The 14,769-nt window shown below is 55.1% G+C and overlaps 1 protein-coding gene across 15 annotated transcripts; it reads left to right on the plus strand.

Annotated features, from left to right (window-relative positions):
- The first annotated feature begins 319 nt into the window (after positions 1-319).
- Positions 320-14,769, plus strand: UBL7 (ubiquitin like 7). Of its 15 annotated transcripts, none has more exons than XM_085588519.1 (11): positions 320-411; positions 2,284-2,479; positions 2,924-3,043; positions 3,595-3,677; positions 3,777-3,861; positions 4,810-4,867; positions 6,728-6,861; positions 6,991-7,052; positions 7,624-7,791; positions 9,042-9,164; positions 11,141-14,769. In XM_085588519.1, exons 2-11 carry the CDS (start codon positions 2,296-2,298, stop codon positions 11,279-11,281), a joined length of 1,158 nt encoding a protein of 385 aa, XP_085444645.1. In that variant the 5' UTR covers positions 320-411; positions 2,284-2,295; the 3' UTR covers positions 11,282-14,769. The 15 variants fall into 15 exon arrangements, with proteins under 15 accessions (XP_085444645.1, XP_085444652.1, XP_085444644.1 ...); XM_085588526.1 differs by having other exon boundaries at positions 6,991-7,040; positions 11,144-14,769; XM_085588518.1 differs by having other exon boundaries at positions 392-426.

Here is a 14,769-nt window from a genome sequence, read left to right on the forward strand (position 1 = left end):
AAGTTGGCGCCTTGGCACACGATTTGGTCACCGGAGCAGTGGCTTCTCCTTTTTTGGGAGAGGGTGAGGACATGGAGCAGCGGATAGTGCTGAAGCTCGGGCAGCTTCACACAGCTGGGCTCTCCAATGTTGGCGGGGTGTCTGCGGAAGCTGCTGCTCCGCGGGGGAGGGATGGCAGCCGCTTAATTACTGAGGCAGCGCTAATTAAAGGCAGCCGTGGCGGGGGAGCATCACGGGACTGCGCGCCCCTCGCCGCGCTCCTCCCTTTAAAACCTCGGCCGCCCGCCCATTGGCTGCTCCTGGCGGAGCCAGCCAATCAGCAGTGCTTTCGCCTCCGGAGGGCGTTACCGCCTACTCTGCCGGACTCGGTTTCCCAGCGCGCACCGCGTTCCCGCGGTACTTCCGCTTCCGGTGCGTTGGCGTCAGGTAGCGCGGAGCTGTGAGGGCCCGGGGGGACACGGCGGGACCCCCTGAGGCGGGGAGGGACGGGAGGCACGGCCGGGACCCCCCTGAGGTGGGGCGGGAGGCACGGCTGGGACCCCCCTGAGGTGAGAGAGAGGATTGGCGTGCGGGACAGCCGGGATCCCCCTGAGCTGAGGGGAGGCTTTGGGGGAGCACAGCCGGGATCCCCGAGAACCAGGAGGGATCGGGTCTCTGGGGATGGGGAGCACAGCCGGGTTCCCTGAGTGAGGGGAGGGTCTGGGGGAGCACAGCCGGGATCCCTGAGTACCGGGAGGGATCGGGGCTCTGGGGACCGGGAGCAGAGCTGGGATCCCTGAGTACCGGGAGGGATCGGGGCTCTGGGGACCGGGAGCACAGCCGGGATCCCTGAGCTGAGGGGAGGCTCTGGGGATGGGGAGCACGGCTGGGATCCCTGAGAACCAGGTGGGATCGGGGCTCTGGGGATGGGGAGCACAGCCGTGATCCCTGAGTACCGGGAGGGATTGGGGCTCTGGGGACCGGGAGCACAGCGGAGATCCTTGAGCACCAGGAGGGATCGGGGCTCTGGGGATGGGGAGCAGAGCTGGGATCCCTGAGCTGAGGGGAGGCTCTGGGGGAACACAGCCGGGATCCCTGAGTACCAGGAGGGGTTGGGATTCTGGGAATGGGGAGTACAGCTGGGATCCCTGAGCTGAGGGGAGGCTCTGGGGATGGGGAGCAGAGCCGGGATCCCTGAGTACCGGGAGGGATCGGGGCTCTGGGGACGGGGAGCACGGCCGGGATCCCTGAGCTGAGGGGAGGCTCTGGGGATGGGGAGCACGGCCGGGATGCCCCTGAGCACCAGGAGGGATCGGGGCTCTGGGGATGGGGAACACAGCCGGGATCCCTGAGTGAGGGGAGACTCTGGGGGAGCACAGCCGGGATCCCTGAGTACCAGGAGGGGTTGGGATTCTGGGAATGGGGAGTACAGCTGGGATCCCTGAGTGAGGGGAGGCTCTGGGGATGGGGAGCACGGCCGGGATCCCTGAGAATCGGGTGGGATCGGGGCTCTGGGGACGGGGAACAGAGCCAGGATCTCTGAGTGAGGGGAGGGTCTGGGGATGGGGAGCACGGTCGGGATCCCTGAGAATCGGGTGGGATCGGGGCTCTGGGGATGGGGAACACTTAGCCGGGATCCCTGAGTGAGGGGAGGCTCTGGGGGAACACAGCCGGGATCCCTGAGTACCAGGAGGGGTTGGGATTCTGGGAATGGGGAGTACAGCCGGGATCCCTGAGTGAGGGGAGGCTCTGGGGATGGGGAGCACGGCCGGGATCCCTGAGAACTGGGAGGGATCGGGGCTCTGGGGACGGGGAACAGAGCCGGGATCCTTGAGTGAGGGGAGGCTCTGGGGATGGGGAGCACAGCTGGGATCCCCTGAGCACCAGGAGGGATCGGGGCTCTGGGGATGGGGAGCACAGCTGGGATCCCCTGAGCACCGGGAGGGATCGGGGCTCTGGGGATGGGGAGCACAGCCGGGATCCCTGAGTACCAGGAGGGATTGGGATTCTGGGAATGGGGAGTACAGCCGGGATCCCTGAGTACCAGGAGGGATTGGGATTCTGGGAATGGGGAGTACAGCCGGGATCCCTGAGCTGAGGGGAGGCTCTGGGGATGGGGAGCACGGCCGGGATCCCTGAGAATCAGGTGGGATCAGGGCTCTGGGGACCGGGAGCACAGCCAGGACCCCGCTGTGCGCCGGGGCTCGGGGCTGCGGCTGGCTGTGCCCGGCGCTCTGTGGGCACCGCAGCCATGGGTGAGGGAGGGCTGGCTGTGTCGGGGTGTCACTCGGCTGTGCCCCCCAGCACACAGCCGCCATGGCCCTGCCGGAGTGGCACATCGCCGTGAAGCTGGCCGAGCAGCCGCTGGCTCCCAAATCCATCCTGCGCCTGCCGGAGACCGAGCTGGGCGAGTGCCCGCTGGGCGGCTGCAGCATCTCGCACCTCAAGCAGCTGATCACGGGCAAGCTGCAGGAATCCATGCCGGACCCCGAGCTCATCGGTGCGTGTCCCGCCGGAGCCTGGCGCCCTCCCGCCGCTTGGGGACACCCTCGGCCCGTCCTCGCCGCGGACGGGACGCGACATCCTGCTGCTGCTGCTGGGAGGGCTCGGTGTTCTTTCCCTGTTTCCTTGGCATCAGGGCGCTCCAGCCGTGGCAGTGCCCTTGTCCGGGAATATTTGGGCTTCCCACCAGCTCTGTGTCCTTGGCAGAGCTCTCATGAGGGCTGAGAGAGAGGTCAGCTCTTACGCAGGTGGTGATTCTGCAGTCTCCTCTAGATCAGCTCTGTGATTTCCCTCCTGATTCTCAGCTCCACAAGTTCCCTGTGTTGTTCCCTAGCCAGTTGCTGCAGCTGCTCAATAACCCCTGGGGCTCTAAGGCACACCTGGAGACCCCCAGCTGGTTCTGAGAGCACCACAGTTTACCTTGAGGTGTTTCTCCCCCCAGACCTTATCTACTGTGGCCGGAAGCTGAGGGATGACCAGACTCTGGATTTTTATGGGATCCAGTCTGGCTCCACTGTTCATGTCCTGCGCAAGTCCTGGCCTGAGCCTGACCAGAAACCAGGTGAGGAGCTGTGGGGATTACCCCTTGGATTCTCCTTGGCATGTGTTTTATTGCAGACTGGGAACAGCTTCTCTTGTGGTTCCCTGCTGTGGAGGTTTCCAGGGGAATGAATCCCTGTGTTTGGGAACTCCTCACCTCTCCCAGCAGCACCTGGCTGTTGGTTTTCCTGCTGCCACGAGAGTTGAGGAATGAGCTGTGCAGCATGGAGTGGGATCATCCCTTCCTTAATTCCCTGTGATCCATTTTAGGGCATTGCCGGGGGATCTGGAGCAAAGCCCCAGGGATGAGCAGGCTGGGGTGTGCTCCTGCTGTGCCTGACTGTACAAAAAGAGGAGTTTGAGCTGGCATTCCTGTAATAGCATGTGTGGGAGGATATTCCTGATTATTTTTGCAATCTGAGAGTGCAGCGAGTCATTACTCTGCAGAGTCTGCACCCAATCTGAGGATGTTAAAGGATGCCTGTTGCAGCATGGAAGTCTCATGGGCTGTGGAATGGCTTTGAGGGCTGACAGAGGCTGAGCTGTGCTTTGTTGTGGTGTTTTCTCCCTCAGAGCCCGTGGATAAGGTGGCAGCAGTCCGGGAATTCCGTGTCCTGCACACTGCCCTGCACAGCAGCCCTGCCTACAGAGATGCTGTGAGTGCTCTGCTCCCGGGGGGAATTCTGCTGTCCCCTCCCTCTGGGGACAGCCCCACAGTGGGTGACGTTCCCAACCTGCTCTGCTTTCCCTGGCAGGTCTTCAAGATGCTGGGAAACAAGGAATCCCTGGATCAGATCATTGTGGCTACTCCCGGCCTCAGCAGCGACCCCGTGGCTCTGGGTGAGTGTGGCTGTGATCCAGAGGATCTGAGGAAAGGTTTGATTCCTGGTGGGAGAAGGGACAGACCCAAGGCTAGGTTGAATTCTTGAGAGGGAGAAGAGAGAGGTAAATAAACTCTTAATTGTTGGTCCCTTTGTGGAGCGTGAGTCAGTGACTGCTCAGGTGTCAGTTGTGCTCTGTTGGTGATGTTTGGGGATGGATCCTGCTTCAGAAGGGTCAGGGAAAGGAGGGATGGAGCTTTCTCCTTGGCTTCAGAAGGATTAGGGAAAGGAGGGATGGAGCTCTCTCCATGGCTTAAGAAGGATCAGGGAAAGGAGGGATGGAGCTCTCTCCTTGGCTTAAGAAGGATCAGGGAAAGGAGGGATGGAGCTCTCTCCCTTCTCCTAAGTGGCTCACCAAATCCAGTCTGTTGTGGTTTGGTGGCAGTGCCAGGCAGGTGGAATTTGGGATGTTCCAGAATGGTTCATTAAATCCAGCCTGTTGTGGGATGGTGGCAGGGCCAGGCAGGTGGAATTTGGGATGTTCCAGAATGGTTCATTAAATCCAGCCTGGTGTGGGATGGTGGCAGGGCCAGGCAGGTGGAATTTGGGATGTTCCAGAATGGTTCATTAAATCCAGTCTGTTGTGGGATGGTGGCAGGGCCAGGCAGGTGGAATTTGGGATGCAGTCACAGCCTGGCTGCAGGGAGCTGGGGCCCAGCTTCCATCCTGCCCTTGAGGTGGAACACCCACAGAATCTGCTGGAAAAGCCCATTCCTTGGGTGTGTGTCTGTGACCAAGCGCCTCTCCAGGAGCACAAAGGCTTCAAAGGAACTTTGGGACTATTTGTGGTGTTTACTCGTGACTCACTTCCTGTAAAACAATTCCTATTTATTTATCCCTGTGGCTTTTGTGTGCCTGGCTCCTGTTTGCTGTATCCTGTCTCACCACGTTTCCTGGTCTTCTCCAGGAGTTCTGCAGGACAAGGATCTGTTTTCTGTGTTTGCAGACCCCAACATGCTGGACACGTAAGTTCCCCCAGCTGGGGCAGTGACTCAACAGTGCCTTTGTGTCCCTGTGTGTCACCCGGGTGGGACAGAGCTCTGCTCCTGCCTGCCAGGCTGGGACAGGGCCGTCACACCTCCAGGTTGGGGTTCAGACCCGTGTGTGGCTGCTCCCATGGAAAAGTCAGCATGGGTTCAGAAGGGTCCTTGGAGAACTGAAGAAAGGTCCAGCATGGGGTCCAGAGGGATCCTTGGAGAACTGAGGCAAGGTCAGGTCCAGAAGGGTCCTTGGTAAACTGAGGAAGGGTCCAACATGGGGTCCAGAAGGACCCTTGGAGAACTGAGGCAAGGTGGGGTCCAGAAGGATCCTTGGAGAACTGAGGAAGGGTCCAACATGGGGTCCAGAAAGATCCTTGGAGAACAAAGGCCAGGTCCAACATGGATCCAGAGGGATCCAAGGCCAGTTCCATTGTGGGGTCCAGAAGGATCCCTGGTGCACCAAGGCAAGATCCACCATGGGTCCAGAAGAGTCCTTGGTGAGCCAAGGCCAGGTCCAGTATGGGGTCTTGAAGGATCCTTGGAGAACTGAGGAAAGGTCTTACGTGAATCCAGAAGGATCCTTGGTGGAGCAGGGTTGGGTCTAGAAGGGTCCTTGGTCAACTGAGGCAAAATCCAATGTGGGTTCCAGAAGGATCCAGGGCCAGGTCCAGCGTGGGTTCCAGAAGGATCCAGGGCCAGGTCCAGCGTGGGTTCCAGAAGGATCCAGGGCCAGGTCCAGCATGGGTTCCTGAAGGATCCAGGGCCAGGTCCAGCATGGGTTCCAGAAAGATCCAAGGCCAGGTCTACCATGGGTCCCAGAAGGTGGGTCCAGAAGGATCCAAGACTGGATCCAGAGGGATCCAAGGCCAGTTCCATTGTGGGGTCCAGAAGGATCCCTGGTGCACCAAGGCAAGATCCACCATGGGTCCAGAAGAGTCCTTGGTGAGCCAAGGCCAGGTCCAGTATGGGGTCTCAAAGGATCCTTGGAGAACTGAGGAAAGGTCTTACGTGAATCCAGAAGGATCCTTGGTGGAGCAGGGTTGGGTCTAGAAGGGTCCTTGGTGAACTGAGGCAAAATCCAGTGTGGGTCCAGAAGGATCCAAGGCCAGGTCCAGCGTGGGTTCCAGAAGGATCCAGGGCCAGGTCCAGCGTGGGTTCCAGAAGGATCTGTGGCCATGTCCACCATGGGTTCCAGAAGGATCAAAGGCCAGGTCCAGCGTGGGTTCCAGAAGGATCCAGGGCCAGGTCCAGCGTGGGTTCCTGAAGGATCCAAGGCCAGGTCCAGCGTGGGTTCCAGAAGGATCCAAGGCCAGGTCCAGCGTGGGTTCCTGAAGGATCTGTGGCCATGTCCACCATGGGTTCCAGAAGGATCAAAGGCCAGGTCCAGCGTGGGTTCCAGAAGGATCCAGGGCCAGGTCCAGCGTGGGTTCCTGAAGGATCCAAGGCCAGGTCCAGCGTGGGTTCCAGAAGGATCCAAGGCCAGGTCCAGCGTGGGTTCCTGAAGGATCTGTGGCCATGTCCACCATGGGTTCCAGAAGGATCAAAGGCCAGGTTCACCATGGGTCCCAGAAGGTGGGTCCAGAAGGATCCAAGGCCAGGTTCACCATGTGGTCCAGAAGGATCCAAGGCCAGGTCCAGCGTGGGTTCCAGAAGGATCCAAGGCCAGGTGCAACATGGATCCAGAAGGATCCAAGGCCAGGTCCAGCGTGGATCCAGAAGGATCCCTGACTGCCCGGCAGAGTTTTTGCCGGGCAGCAGTGGTGGCAGTGGCTGTCCCCCGGGTGCCTCAGGGCTGGTTCTGGGGTTGCCCTGTGCCCTCCCTCACCCGTGCCCGTTTGTGCCCAGGCTGATCCCGGCTCACCCTGCCCTGGTGAACGCCATCGTGCTGGTGCTGCACTCGGTGGCGGGCAGCACGCCCCTGCCAGCCCCGGACACGTCCTCGCGGGCCATGGCCCTGGGCTCCTACCGGGACATGCCAGGTACGTCCCCCTGCTAGGGCAACTCTGCTGAGCCTGTCCTGGCTGCCCAGCCAGCAACTGCACAGGCTTCTCATCTGCTCCCAGCTCCTGCTGGTTTGCCACATCCTCTTATTCCCCTCTCTGGTGCAGGTGGCTTTCTCTTTGAGGGGCTCTCTGATGATGAAGATGATTTCCACCAGGTAAGCAGCCAGGTAGGGTGAACACCTCTTTTTGGGTTTAATTTGTAGTCCTGAGACTCCCAAGCTCTTCCCTTCCCGTCTGCTGAACACCACGAGCTGCCTTGGCTCCCCAGGGGGATGTGGAGACAAACATTGATCCTGGCTGCTTCCAGGCTGCTCAGGAGAGGGGTTTCCTCACTACTGAACACACAACAGGAAAATGGAACGGAGGAAATGTCCTCACAGCCAAAGTGGAGCGTGGGAATGTTGATCCCTGCCCTTCTGCAGCCTTCCTCTCCACAGGACAAAGGGTTCTGTTAGAAAAACTGGAGGTTTGGGTCCAAACGTGCCTGTAACAGGGAGTTGTTTTGTTCCAGGCTAACATTGCCCTGGTTTGAGGCAGGTGGATGATGGATTGAAAGGTTTCCTGCCAGCTTCCACAGCTGACTTTGTGGAAAAAAAGCACATCCCGCTCTGGCATGTTTGTCTTTCGGAAGTTCCACCCGTGGGAGTTTGGGCTATGGCAGGACAGGAATCTGTGGTTTGACTGGGACACAAGCACCGAGGTCACAGCTGGGGCTTTTCTCTCTCTCTCTCCACGCAGAGCACGAGGTCCACCCCTTCCAGCAGCACGGCGGGCTCGCGCCCGGCCTCGCTGGGCTACGCGGGGGCGGCGGGGCCCCGGCCCATCACCCAGAGCGAGCTGGCCACCGCCCTGGCCCTGGCCAGCACCCCCGAGAGCAGCTCCCACACGCCCACCCCGGGCACACAGGTAACCCCTCTGCACGTCCTCAGGGATGGCTTCTCTTCCCTTTGATCCCAGCCTTGGCACCCAGGGAACAGCCAGCACCAGTTCTGCTCTGGGCTGGCACAGCTGGCTCTGCATTCCCTGGTGCAAATCCGTGTGATCCCTATCTTCCACATGACCCCAGCACCCAGAAGACAGCCTTGGTCAGCTCTGGGGCACCTGGCTCTGCATTCCCTCAGGGAGGAGTTTCCTGTTTGATCCCAACCCTTGCACACCTGGCTCTGCATTCCCTGATGCAAATCCGTGTGATTCCTGTCTTCCACATCATCCCAGCACCAAGGAGACAGCCTTGGTCAGCTCTGGGGCACCTGGCTCTGCATTCCCTCAGGGAGGAGTTTCCTTTTTGATCCCAGCCCTGGCACACCTGGCTCTGCATTCTCTCAGGAGTTTCCTGTGTGATCCCAACCCTGGCACAGCTGGCTCTGCATTCCCTCGTTTGATCCTAACCCTTGCACACCTGGCTCTGCATTCCCTGATGCAAATCTGTGTGATCCCTGTCTTCTGCATGACCCCAGCACCCAGAAGACAGCCTGGGTCAGCTCTGGGGCACCTGGCTCTGCATTCCCTCAGGGAGGAGTTTCCTGTTTGATCCCAGCCCTTGCACAGCTGGCTCTGCATTCCCTGATGCAAATCCGTGTGATCCCTATCTTCCACATGATCCCAGCACCCAGGGGCCAGCCAGCACAGCCTGGGTCAGCTCTGGCACACCTGGCTCTGCATTCCCTCGTTTGATCCCAACCCTTGCACACCTGGCTCTGCATTCCCTGATGCAAATCCATGTGATTCCTGTCTTCCACATGATCCCAGCACCAAGGAGACAGCCTGGGTCAGCTCTGGGGCACCTGGCTGTGTATCCTCTCAGGGAGGAGTTTCCTGTTTGATCCCAGCCCTGGCACACCTGGCTCTGCATTCTCTCAGGAGTTTCCTGTGTGATCCCAACCCTGGCACACTTGGCTCTGCATTCCCTCAGGGAAGAGTTCCCTGTGTGATCCCATCCCTGGCACAGCTGGCTCTGCATTCCCTGGTGCAAATCCGTGTGATCCCTATCTTCCACATGATCCCAGCACCCCGGGGACAGCCAGCACAGCCTGGGTCACCCTCATTCCCTCCTGGAGGAGCTGCCTTGCCTGTGTGCTGGAGGGTGAGGGGATGCTGCGGGCGTTGCTGTGTGCTGGCTCCTGTGAGCCTTCTCCTGATCCATCCCCTCCTCCTAGGGCCACTCCTCGGGGACGTCCCCGATGTCATCCAGTGTCCAGTCGGGGACACCCATCACCAACGACCTGTTCAGCCAGGCCCTCCAGCACGCCCTGCAGGCCTCAGGGCAGCCCAGCCTCCAGGTCAGTGCCGCCCCTGGCATCCTGTGTCCCCCTGGCATCTCCCCGCTGCCTCCTGGCACGGAGCTAACCTGGGAGGGGCAGCACTGGTGCCTTTTGGGCTACCTAAAAACAGAGTCCAGACCAAATTAAGTTATATTTATTGAAGGGCATGTTTGGGGTATGTCTGGGGCAGATGAAGCTGCCCCCACACCAGGGGCTACACCCAAAAATGAACAATGGCTCACGGGTTTCCATACTTCTATGAATTTGGTCCATTTGCATATTGGGGGTTGATCTTCTAATTAAACCTTCAGGTAATTAAGTAATTTACCTCAAGTTTCTAAAAACAAGAGGCCAGACAAAATTAAGAGAACATAAAGCAGTTGTATTTATTGAAGGGCTTTCAGATGTGTTTGAGGAAGATAAAGCTGCCCCCCCCCGAGGGGCTACACCCCAAAAATGAACAATGGCTCACAGGTTTTCATTCTTCTATAAATTTGGTCCATTTGCATATTGGGGGTTAATCTTCTAATTAAACCTTCAGGTAATGAAGTAATTTACCTCAAGTCTCTAAAAACAAGAGGCCAGATAAAATTAGGAGAATAAAAAGCTGTTATATTTATTGAAGAGCCTTTAGGTACATTTTGGGCTGATAAAGCCACCCAGAGGCTACACACAAAAATGGACCACAGGTCACAAGTTTTCAGACTTTGATAAATTTGGACTAATTGTATAATGGGGGTTAATCTTCTAATTAAACCTTCAGGTAATGAAAGCAATTACCCCAAGTTTCTAAAAACAAGAGGCCAGACAAAATTATAAAAAACTCTTATATTTATTGAAGGGCCTTTAGGTATATTTTGGGCCGATAAAGCCCCCAGGGCTACAAACAAAAATGGACCGCAGGTCACAAGTTTTCAGACTTCTATAAATTTGTATATTGGGGGTTAATCTTCTAATTAAACTTTCAGGTAATGAAGTAATTTACTCCAAGTTTGCTACTCTGACTCACTTTTGTTTGCATTTCTGGGCTGTGAGGCAGTGAGGTGTCCTTGGTTCCCAGGCCTGGAGAGGAATTGTTGTGTCTGCCCAAAGTGGGGAAGCAGCAGCTCACACTCTGTGTGGATTTCAGAGTTATACACCAAAGAATTGCAGGATTGCAAATGTATGAAAAATATAAAAGCTAAACTCCTAAGGCATCATCTGAGCCACTGCAAAAGTACTGGGTGGAACTGGGATGGAGGTGTTATAAATGCATATTCTATTGTTGGCTTTTTGCAAGTGTTAAGATAAATATTATGTGTATAATGTTAAAATAGCTTTATTTTTATTTCTGCTATTTACAAAAAACTTAGACATGGTAGTAGTAGTTAATCTAGTTATAAGTGAACTGTTTAATCAAGGTAAAGTTCAGTAAACATATAACAAAGACCTTGCTATTAATAACTATTAATTCATATTATATGAATTCATATGAATTCATATTAATTAACGATCAACATTTGCCATCTGAAGAAAGTATAGACTAAAAGTAATAAAGAAAATAAGTCAAAACCACAACTAAGAAACATGCATACAATAAAAAAACAAACACAAAAAGCCATACAAAATAGTTTCTAAAATGTATAGACTAGTTTATAGAAAAAGATAAATGTACATAAGAATCTCTGAGTATACAAGTTAATGTAATAGTAAAAATCTTTAAGAAATAATGCTAAAACTAAGTGTGCTCTTGGGTGAGTGCCAAGATACACCCAGCATAATCTTTACTGTCTTTATCTCCTACTGTCCTTCATTAAACTTTTAAATTTTACCAAAAAAAAAAACAAAACCAAACCACAGAGAGAGAGGGGTGGTGGCTTTGGGGACTTTGCAGCATCGCTGAGCTTCCGGGAGCTGTTTGCACAGCAGCTGGCTGAGCTGGGGCGCTGGGAAATCTGCTGGCTTTGCTGCTGGGGTTCTCACACCACCCCAAAACTTCTCCTCTTTGCTGCCAGCAGAGCCAGTGGCAGCCCCAGCTGCAGCAGCTGCGCGACATGGGAATCCACGACGACGAGCTGAGCCTGCGGGCCCTGCAGGCCACAGGAGGGGACATCCAGGCTGCCCTGGAGCTCATCTTTGCTGGGGGAGCCCCCTAACTCTGCTGCTGCGCCGGTGAGTTGCGCTGAGGCGCCAGCTGGGCTCGTTCTGTGCGTGGGCATGCTCCAAACCCTCTCTCCAACCTCCTCAGGACTCGGCACGGAGAAGGGAAGAGGTGGCTCGGTGCCGAGACGTGGCCCCTGCGGTCGTGCCATGGCTTTGCTGTCCCCACGCTCTGCCTGTTGTGTCATTCCCTGGATTAAAGGGGCCCTGCTCAGTTCCCTGCCTGCTGTGTGCCTCGTGCTCCGTCCTGGGCTCGTGTTGCGGGTCCCAGCAGGGCAGGAAGGGGAAGCGTTGCTGGCCACAAATCACACGTGGGACAGGACTGCTGGGAAACCCATCTCGAGCTGCTGATTTTCCACCAGCACTCTCACTGCATGCCTCTGACAATGGGAAGATGCCAGCAGCTCACATCCCCGGCAGCAGACCAAGAACTTAATGTTACAGCTCACTTTAAAAGCTTTTTGTCCAATCACACAAAGCAAAAGCAAAGTAGTTCTATCCAACCACTAATAAGCACATGTACCTGTGGTTAAAACAATGCTTGCTTATTTCCAATACAATACCTTATTACCTATTGCTTATTGCTTATTACCAATACAATACAATGCTTTTAAGCCTTAAGACACAATGTGCAGAACCCCGTTATTTAACTTAGAACTTCCTAATATCTCACTAGATACACTTTTCTGTAGCTTAGGGGGTTATTACTAGCCAAGTGTTAATACACAGACCATTGTTCTATTTGTCCTTACTTTTCTACTTATATAACTTTTCTGCTGAAGCAGGTATTGTATTGGAAATCTTATGGCTACCACTTAGCTCTAATGGCAGTTCTACTGTCTCTGAGGCCTGCCTTGTGCAGCTTTCCCAAAACCCTCTGCTTTTAAGGATTCCCACAAGTGAAACTGCAGGAAAAGCTCTGCTTGGGTTGGAGCTGGTGCTTTTAGCAGAGGGCACGGCCAACCACGAGGTGACAAGTGACAAAAAAATGACAATGGCAAGCTGGAGAAATGCCCCTGACACAGCCGGGTGTGCCGCGGCTGCAAAGCCAATTAACAGCGCTTGCCTGTAATTGCAATCAGGAGGGGCTGGAGCTGGGCCCGGCAGCGCTGGGATTGCGCGCCGGGGTTAACGAGGCGTGCAAACGGCAGCGGGTTCTTGGGGCAGAGAGAACCTCCCGTGCTGCCCTCGGTGAAAAACGCCAGGCACTTGGCTTTTAAAATTTTAAAAGTTTAATAATAATAAAATGGTTATAACACAGTTAGAGGAATAAAGTTTAGAGTTAGGACAATTGCAAGACAATAAAAAGCAAAGAATTATGGACGTCTGGATGCTCTCGGACATTAAGTCATGAAAAGCATCCCTTGTGAACAAAGGAATAACCTTAACCCAATTCACTTGTTGCATATTCATACATCCCTCATGGTTATGCATACATTTTATTTAAAACAAGAAACTCTGTCTGTTGTACATCAACTGTTTCCTTTAATCCCCTGGTGTATCTTGAGTCTGAGCAAGGCCTGAAGAAATTTGATTTTTTTGATAAGAAGCCATCAATTCCTCTCCTTTGGAAGACTTAGGTGTTCCTCAAAGCGAGTATCCCATCCTAAAAAAAAAAACTTCCCCCATGTCTACAGTCTCTATTTTAACTTTATGTTGGAACCTAAAACTGTATTTAACACGCTACGTAAGAGAATTAATACAGCATAACTTTCAAACGTGACACATATAATATTCGCTGTAATATTTGCGAAAAGGAAAAGCCAATCGTAAAATATGCATGTTCCACACCTCTAATCCCGGTGCGAGCTCTGTGATCCTCACCGATTCCATCTCGGTGTCACCCAGCAAATGCGGGATTGTTCTCTGCGGGGAGCCCGGCGCTGATCGCCTTTAATCCTGTCCAGAGGATTAATGCCCCAGGGAAGGAGGAGCTGCTTTTGTGCTCAGTCTGCAGCAGATAAGATGTGATGGACATAAATGGCTTTCCTGACACCCTCCCGGGTCCCTCGGCACGCACAGGGATTTTCTGTGTAAGAAAACGGATTAATCCCTTCCCACCCCTGGATCCCTTTGCAGGGGCAGGGCAGAGCGCACGCACGGCGCCCTCCCTTCCCCACAGCCCCAATCCTCCGGGATAACCGCGGATTAGCCGGATCGCAGATGCTCCTGCCCGAAGCTGGGAAGCGTTTGCAGGCTCTGCTGGCCACCAGCACATCCAGTTTGCCTTCCTGCGCCACCTAAATTCCGCATTTAGGGCTCCTCGCCGTCCCAAAGCGGTGCTTTTCGTGCCGCTCCTGAGCTGTTCGATCCCTCTCTCGACCCGCGTTTGGCGTCGAGCCCTTTTCGCTGCTATTTCTGCTTCCCGACGCCCCCGGCGAGCTGAGAACTGCCTGGGTTTTTTGGGCTGGAAGTGACTTTTCCCAGATTTCCTTTCCCGAGCGGCAGGGCTTGGCTGGGAGCAGCAGCTCCAGGCACACGCACCGGCTGCAGCGAAGTTGGCAGCGCCGCCGCTCACGACATCGCCCCGGCTGAGCCGTGCCTGAGCTCGGAGGGAGCTGCGGCGAGGGGGAGAGCCTCTGCTGCTTCTTGCACGGCTGGGCAGCCACGGCAGCTCCGCTGCAGCAGCTCCTGCAGCAGCTCCTGCAGCGGAGGGGCAGCTCGGAGCGGGCTGGGAGCCGTGCTGCAGCCGCCCCGGGGCTGCACCTTCCTGCTCCCAGCCTTCAGCTGGAGGCAGTGCTGGCACATGGGAGGGATGCTCAGGGGCTTTGCAAGGGCAGGGAGCAGCACAACAGCAGGGAAAGGCTTGACAGTGCAGGGATAGGTTGGGTATCAGGGAGGAATAATTCCCTCTGAGGGCGGGCAGGGTGTCCAGAGAAGCTGTGCGGCCCCTGGCAGTGTCCCAGGAATGGTGGGAGGTGTCCCCGCCCGCGGCAGGGGTGGCTTTAGGGTCCTCGGCACTAAATGTGAGGAGACAGAGCAAACTGATGCCTGTTCCTTCTGCTCCATCCCTGGAGGTGCCCTGGCACCTCCCCCTCCCACATTTGGAGCAGGGTGTGATAGTAAAAGGGTTGAAAATCATGGGGATTTGCAGTTAAAAGGAAAATTAAGCTTAGTAGGCCCTGAAAAGAAAATAAATACCCTGAGTACAGGAAGACTTTGTACCTTACTAGCACTGCACCTGTGCAGCTAGTACATGATAAATGATATAATTGTTAGATGTGATGATTGTTTAGTCATTAAATATAACTACTGTTTAATTGTAAGAATAATCATGAGAAACTGTGGTCAGGGACCTAAGAAAGATCATGAGGAACTCATAGCAATGTATACAATAGAACAATATAAGTTTAATAATTAATATGTAAGTTATATAACGATAGAATATAAAATACGTTCAGCTCGAAAGCCGTGTCGGAGTCAGATTTGGGTCGGTACCCCTGACTCCCAGAGCTCTCAATAAAAGCACCTGCATGGAATCATA

Source organism: Lonchura striata, chromosome 10, assembly GCF_050655825.1.
Source record: "Lonchura striata isolate lonStrDom1 chromosome 10, ASM5065582v1, whole genome shotgun sequence".
Lineage (NCBI taxonomy): Eukaryota > Metazoa > Chordata > Aves > Passeriformes > Estrildidae > Lonchura > Lonchura striata.

Bases quoted from the DNA above. Each gene is read 5' to 3' on its own strand.
- UBL7 (XM_085588519.1), top strand. From the start codon at position 2,296: ATGGCCCTGCCGGAGTGGCACATCGCCGTGAAGCTGGCCGAGCAGCCG. The intron at 2,480-2,923 runs GTGCGTGTCCCG...TTCTCCCCCCAG, and splicing joins GCCGGACCCCGAGCTCATCG to ACCTTATCTACTGTGGCCGG. The intron at 7,053-7,623 runs GTAGGGTGAACA...CTCTCCACGCAG, and splicing joins TCCACCAGGTAAGCAGCCAG to AGCACGAGGTCCACCCCTTC.